Source organism: Bidens hawaiensis, unplaced genomic scaffold, assembly GCF_021521415.1.
Source record: "Bidens hawaiensis isolate Kalapana, Puna unplaced genomic scaffold, B.hawaiensis_p1.1 tig00004269_1, whole genome shotgun sequence".
NCBI classification, from domain to species: domain Eukaryota; kingdom Viridiplantae; phylum Streptophyta; class Magnoliopsida; order Asterales; family Asteraceae; genus Bidens; species Bidens hawaiensis.
The window spans coordinates 954952-962800 of NW_027491256.1; the positions used below are offsets into that span (position 1 = coordinate 954952).

A 7849-nucleotide genomic window follows, 5' to 3' on the forward strand; every position below is an offset into this window, starting at 1 on the left:
ACATGTTGGAGACAGATTGGCTACGAGCCAATCGATCGAGCAAACACAAAGATATATACGCTAATAATGACAAAACTATAATTCCGGTAAATGACTTTTATTATAACGAAGATTACATAATTTTGTCCCACCCTGGATTAGCCCTCCCTTAGGCGGTGGCTCAAATACAAAATAGATCGATACAAACAAATGAGGCCTAGTTCTCTATTTATATATTCTTGAGCCGGTTCGGTTCAAGGATTCACCACTCGTGAACTAATACGTGTACTTTCTCAGAGACCCATGAAGATTCATGAACGCGATTGTCTAATTTCGCATAATGTATTTAGACCAGATTCGCATACTCCATCGTTAAGTGCAGGGACATAAGGTTCTTTTCACAGGATTCATAATAGTTCGTAAATTGGGTTGAGGTAACGAATGTGTTCAATTGCAAGGGAATGCAAACTTCAGGTGCCCATCGTGCAAAATTGCGACCACGTGTTCTCAAACTGTCTTAGGGTGATGAACACATGAGTGTAAATTGCACTTAACTCTTAAAAACACAAATATGAACTAGAACTTATAATACATTCAAAATAATAACATAAAAACCTACCTTTATTAGTATTCGACATTCTTCAAAGATGTCATATCCGTACACAACTTATAACGAAAAGAAAACGTCATGTTGAATTAACAATAAAAGAACATCAAAAACTGTATACACAAAATTACGCTTAGATTGCAAAATAACGGATTCTTATATCCTATAACAACATATAATACGAAAAAAACATGGAATTGTAAAATGACTTAAATATTCTTGCGCGTCTATAACAGATTAAGATATACATCGTTATATCATAGACATGTGGTCAGGTAAAACGTAAATACGTAATACCCTTAACGCATATACATCGTTATATCATAGACATGTGGTCAGGTAAAACGTAAATACGTAATACCCTTAACGCAGAATCTCCACTTCCTATTTTGGTTACTTGTTGATGCTACACTCATCTTGATTTTTGTAGAATAATGTTTGGGGGTTACGAATTGCTTCTAGCTTATAATATAAAGGAATGTATTATGTATTTAGGTGTAGGAAATAATAGTGAGTTTATGGTGGCTCCGGTTCACATAAATTGACGAACAAATTTTCAAATACATAATTATGTATGGAAATACATCAAAGGTAGTTTACATCAAAACATCCAAATCATTCAACGGAATTTATCTTGAGACATGCGCCACAAATGAATCCAACTCCACCCTCACAATCCCACCATCCATCATAGACCGCCTTACCCTACCACCAAGCTCCGCAGCCCTTTTCCTCATCTCTACTCCTTCATCCGACACCATCAACCTTGTAACCACCTCTTTAACAACCTTCGAACTCACCAACTCATTCCTTTGCGTCCAATCCCTCACATACATCCCAACATTCAATACTTTGGTTAACAACATAGCATTGCGTGGCTGATCCGAATGCATTGGCCACGCTGCCACAGGCACACCCATGGTCATACTCTCCATGCACGAGTTCCACCCACAGTGACTCATAAATCCTCCAGTCGCCTGGTGGCCTAGGATCTCCATTTGTGGGACCCAGTCCACCACCACCAACCCATTCTTCCCCACTCGCTCTTAAAACCCATCCGGAAGCTCAATCTTCCGGACCTCACTGTCAAATATATCTCCTTTATCGGCGTCTCTCAACACCCAAATGAATTTTTGTTTGCTTTCCTCTAAACCCAAAGCGATTTCTTGAATTTGCTCATTGCTGATGGATGTTGTGGTCCCAAATGAAACATAGAGAACCGAGTCAGGTGCTTGTTTTTCGAGCCAGTCGAATAATTTATGACGTTTATGATTTGGATCGCTTGTGATCTCAATAGGGTTGAAAGGTCCAAGCGCCCAAAGTTTTTGTCCGTCTTGATAGTCAACTTGTTCGATTAGATCAAGGTATTTTCCTTCAATAACCCTACTTGCGTCAAAAATCGAACCTGCGAGTTAATTTTACTCATCATGTTAACATGGGCGGATATATAGTTTAGAACACAAGCCAAGTTCGGATAGTTTGTAAAAATCTTGCTCGAATTTGCCTCGCTCACAAAACGAGCTAGCTTACCTTGGATAGGTTAGAACACAAGCCAAGCTTAATTCGACTCATTTAGAAACCAAGCCGGCCAGCTAAACTCGACTCGAATTATTTTATGCTAATATATATGTGTGTGTGTGTTTTGGAGGCTTTTGGTTAGCTAGTATGATGACAATTCATAAAAACAATAGTTATATACTTTTAAAATTTATGTCCTAATTTTAGTTGAATACTCTGTTAGTTGTTGTCCACACCAAGTTTAGATATGTTTAAATAGCTTTTCGCTTCAAGCTCGTTTAGTAAAAGTTAAAAATAAACTAAAATATCGCTTAATAAGTTTCAAACAACTAAAATTCCCATAATAGCTCATTTAGATAATGTATTTTCAAGATTATCCCCATTAATTCAAGTTTCCAACTTTGTCCCTTTGGTATCTCGTCGCCGACGACATAATAGCGAACACCGACGATGCGTTACTGAAACAAATAGGATAACGACACGTGGCCGGAATCTGTGTTGACGGTGCGTTATGTTGCTAACGTAGGGTAGCGGCGATGCGTTATGTTGCTAACATAGGGTAGCAGCGATGCATTATCACTAACGCATCGTGGAACCCTTGTGTTGTCATAACAAGAACGTCGGGTAGCAGCGATGCGTTATGTTGCTAACGTAGGGTAGCAGCGATGCGTTATCCACTAACACATCGTCAACGACCTATTCCAGCCACGTTTTGTTATCCTATTTGTTCAGTAACGCATCGTCGGTGTTCGTTATCATGTCGTCAGTGACGAGATAACTAAGGGATAAAGTTGGAAACTTGAATTATTGGGGGATAATTTTGGAAACACATTCTTTAAATGGGCTATTATGAGAATTTTCTCAAAAATCTACTAGGTTACTAACCAAGCCAGCTGGGTTCGACTTGTTTATATACATCTAAGCACGAGCAAACCACGCCTTGACTCGTGAACAACCCTATTTATGATTACTCTAACTAAAAAGTTCTGGTTCGCAAATAAAGTTAATTTAATTTACTTAAAACATACCATATGAAAATTTCTTGCATGATACATCAGTGGAAGCAATAAACTGATACCCTTCCATCGAATAACAATCTTCATTAGTAGGAAGTTCTTTCAATATCCCCGCAAGCTCCTCATCGAGTGGAGCCCTGGCACCGGCCTCGTGGGAGTACCAAAACCCCGCAAAAGCCGAACAACACGAGAACATATAAGCTTCAACGTTGTTACCATATAAAATAACATCTTGAACAACCGGTCCCACAAGATAATCAAAAATAACCACCACCCGTTTAACTGATGGCGAAAGCGTTGAGAGTAAGTCGTTAAAGGGTTTCCGAAGATGCATGGCGGATTGGAAAGCCGGGATGAGTTGTGTGGGGAACTTGGTGGTGGCGGTGGGGTCGGGTGGTGGTGAAGAGAAGTGAGGGGTGGTGTGGTGGTGGAAATGGATATTGGTGGAGAGTGAAAGTGGGATTCGGGTGTTCGCTTGGCGGCCATGGTTGGTGGTGGTGACGACGTGGACGTGGACGTTGTAGGCGGCGATGAGGCGGGAGAGGTGTAGGAGCTGGTTGAGATGGCCTTGTGCCGGAAATGGGACGACGACTACGGCTATGTTGGGTTGGTCAACGGCCGCCATGATAGAAAACAAGACTTAGAAATAGTAGTGCGATCGAGATAGATTAGAAAGTGTGGTTCTATGTAAAGAAGTCACACGTTTATTACAATGATGCGATAATGACAATTTTGAACTTTCGTACGCTTTTGTATTAATATTAATTAAAGTGGTTATCGTTGTGTTTGTAAAACATATAATTGATAATATGCATGGATATTCATTCTTTTTAGACATCTCGAAAGCATAAATGTAATTTAATTTGGTTAGTTATTGCATGCAAACATTAATTTGGTCCCGCGTACGTAATTTAAAAGTATGAAGTCGTATGATGTATGGTTAAAACAGTGGGGTGAAATGTGAAAAGGTGAAGAATGATGTTGATATGAGTAAATGTTGTGAGAAACAACGTTCTCCACCACCATTTGACGTGTGATGGTAACCACACGGGCTATTCTCTTAATTGGCTAATCAACATCTCTTGTTTCTCTCTCCCTCCCTCTAAGACCACCTATACTGATTAAAGATTGAGAGGAGACTAGGGAGGAACACCGCCTCTCTTCTTGAGAAGTGGAACAAGTGGATAGATGGAGAAATATTTCTCGTCTAAAATGTGAAGGATATTGGTGGCTCACTTTACTTTTATAAAGTTTTTTATTCATATAGGATTGGCTTTGCTTGTGAATTTTTTGAGTAAGGTTCAGTGTGTCGTATACGGAACCTTTTCGGCTCTTAGGTCTCAAAGCTTCGTTTTTAGTAGGATTAGCTTTGCTATTCAAAAGGGGGTTGCGGCGCAGCTTGATGCCCGTTTGGCTGCCACTTTAATCTCTTTGTAGTAGCTAAATGCTAAATGTTAAATAATAAAAAGAACTTTCATGCTTTAAGATCAAAAATATATCCACCAAAAATATATTAAAAAGAACTTTCACCCCTCAATCTCTCCTACACCACTACACCCCTAAAATGCAATCCATTTTTTTTATTGAGCGTCACGTGACATACTTCTTCCCCTACTACTAAGCATGGTCTAATTAACATTATATGATTTAACCGTTGATTGGTAGTTGTCATTTTTATCCAATCACTTGACTCTTTATCTCTGTTAATTATTTCTGTTAATTGAGAGAGAGAGAGAGTATTTCGGTTATTTTGGTATTTTTAAGATATAAAAAATTAATATCAAAACTTAAATATGTAATTAAATTTATATATGTTACCAATCGAGGATATTTTAGTAATTTTACATTAGCTTAACAAAGATAATTAACATAGCTAATGAATTGGATCAAAATTGCAATTTTTAGAAACCTTGAGGGTGGCCATATGCATAAAAAGTTTTTAGATGAAAATGACAAGAATAATTAAATTATATGGACGAAAATGACATTTTACTCTCTTATTAATTGTATTCATGTGTTAAAAAATAAAATAATTTATAACGAACCAAATATGTTATTAGGTGAAAAGTAAAGTTTTTCCGTTTTTGTAATCACATAATATTTACTATGACCCGAGTGAAGAACCTACAAAGCAAAATTGACCCCTTCGGTAATTGGTTAACCAAAGTTAGCCATTGCAGTTCTCCGTAACCAGTTATGTTTTAACCATTTGAATTCTATGAAATTTACATCAATTTATAATTGGTTAACATTGGTTAATCTACGGACCCAAAATCAAGAAAAGTGGCGTACCTAAGGTGCATGACATTGTAATCGGTTAACATTGGTCAATGAGATAATCACCAAAAAAAAATAATATATTATTTGACCTAAAAAAGAGCACAACTCCCATATAGAAAACTCAATAAACCTAAGGCAACGAGGGAATAATAATAATAGAAACACAATAAAATGCAAAAGATAAGAAGCAACAAAATTACACTAACAACACTCGTCATAGCAAAAACTCGAAGCATATGATAAAGACTAGAGACTAAATTTTGAAAAGAAATCATGCAGATTGGAACAATGAACACATAAAAATAGTTTGTTTGCTTGACAGGTGTAACAATGTTTACAGAAGTTGACATACATAGTACATCAAATCGGTCTATAAAAGGGGAGAAAATTACAACAAATAACAAACAAACAAACAGATGAACTAAAGTGAAACAAATCTAACAAAACATTGGGATCGATTCTACCAAAACACTAAATTCTACTGCAGACAAAAGTTGTTCATTTATATAAGGAATAATACTTAAGGCCAAACATTAATTTGGTACAGCAATAATTTAATTCTTGTTAGAAAAATAAAATAATGATCAAGTACAATTTGCATCCCTATTGTAAATAGACAGAAACAAGTTAAGACCCTATTTTTTAAATTTGAGCCCTTGAACCCCTATCCTTTTTTTTTGCTTCACTCTACGTCCGACCCCTAACCCTATTAACTTTAATCGTCAAAATAATGACGGGCTAGGGAAAAATCGTTCTTTTTACACAAACATTAAAGCATTACTAACAGTTGTTGTCCTTTACTTCGCCTTTGTTCAACAAATGCGTCCCTCAAAATCAAGAGCCACCGACGAATACCATAGGGAAAATCAAGCGCCTATGTTCAACATTGGCATCACTCTCATCTTCACCGATAGTCTTATCCTTAACCCTAGTTTCAAATCTCAACATCGGCACCGCTCACATATTCACCACCTTATACAACATCGTCACTGGACTTCTATTCGTCATCCTGATGTTCACCCAGCCTATAATACTAATCGCCTTTTTTGCCATTTCAGAAGCTCCACGCCTCACAGACTCACAATTTGCTATATCAGACGGTCACACCCCAGACCACGGCCTATGCGTGTGACTCATATATTGGTACCACATTTATAAATAAATCAGAGTTACGGTTTAATATCGGAAGTCACGAAAACATGTGAATTTAAATATAATATTTACATATACAAAAGACGGGATTTAAAAGTTCCCGTTTAATGTTTCAAAGATTACTTGTTTTTATTTTACAAAACCACCATTCATTTTATAATAAGTTAAACAAAAAGATCCGAGCAATCGGTTATCTTGAGCACTTCATTACTCTAAGCCCTAACCTTGATCACCTGCAAAATGTTAAGAAAATACGTCAGCAATGAATGCTGATGAATATGCTGATGCTAAAAATATTTTCTTTACTTAATCACCCCTCGAGACTACGTAGGTCTCAGCTCATCGTGTCTTAGGAATAATCAAGTTAAAACAACACAATTCATAAACTCAAGGCTCTACACTCAGATCCCCCAGCAAACACCGTAACGTTCGACTAGTTGAGTGCCTATACGTATACACAAGGTCATACTCCCCGCAGGCAGCGTAATTGTGACCAGGTGTGATGTGCCCATCACATATGTAAGGATCCAGACAAACGTACACGATAGCCTGAGACCAGTTTTTATACCCTTGTTTATAAATGTTTTAGAGACACTTAGTCTCATGTAAAACTTTTTCTTTTAACACGTTGACTCGTTTGAAAACAAGTTTGTAAAGTTGGGGCGTATTCACCTTTTTCGATTTGGATCGGCTTCAAACACCGTCCAAGGGTCTTTCCCGCTGTTATCTCGCACCTATAATACGAGTATAACCTTTTGTTAGTCGGATATCTAATCCGGCTTAAGACCTTTAGTCTTTTATAATCTTTACCTCGATTAACCTTTAGTTCAAAATCTCTTTACTTTAAAACCTTTAGTTAAAAAGTAATATTATAAACCTTAAGTTTATTTTATAAAAACCATACGTTTCTCTTCTCTAAGAAACGTATTCTTTTCTTTTCTTTATTATTTAAGAATAGTTATTTATTACTTAAATAATATTTATAACAAAGAATCACACACACACACATATATATATATATATTCACACACATATATAAATATTCTTAATTTCTTTCTTTACTTTTCTTTGTTATATTTTCTTTTATTTTATCAAGGTATCGAGTATAACCTCAACTTAGGGTTTTAAGCCTTTTATAATATTTTATTCGGGCATTATGCCTACCTTCGCTTAGATTACCCAAACCCCAAATACTCGAGCAGCACCTCAACACCGTTTCACCTTCTTTATCTTCTTGCTCAACTCTTTTTCCCGTCACTCTTCCCTTGGCACGCAAATCGATGAACACCAATACTTC

General features: G+C 36.8%; 2 protein-coding genes across 2 annotated transcripts; both read right to left on the reverse strand.

Moving 5' to 3' along the window:
- Positions 1 to 1200: 1200 nt before the first annotated feature.
- LOC143625970 (zeatin O-glucosyltransferase-like) lies at positions 1201 to 3753 on the reverse strand. Its single transcript, XM_077096180.1, has 2 exons — positions 3133 to 3753; positions 1201 to 1991 (listed from the first exon to the last, which is right to left on the reverse strand). Exons 1-2 carry the CDS (start codon positions 3743 to 3745, stop codon positions 1633 to 1635), a joined length of 972 nt encoding a protein of 323 aa, XP_076952295.1. The 5' UTR covers positions 3746 to 3753; the 3' UTR covers positions 1201 to 1632.
- Positions 1216 to 1584, reverse strand: LOC143625935 (zeatin O-glucosyltransferase-like). Its single transcript, XM_077096146.1, has one exon. The coding sequence runs from the start codon at positions 1582 to 1584 to the stop codon at positions 1216 to 1218; it is 369 nt and encodes a 122-aa protein (XP_076952261.1).
- Positions 3754 to 7849: the final 4096 nt, after the last annotated feature.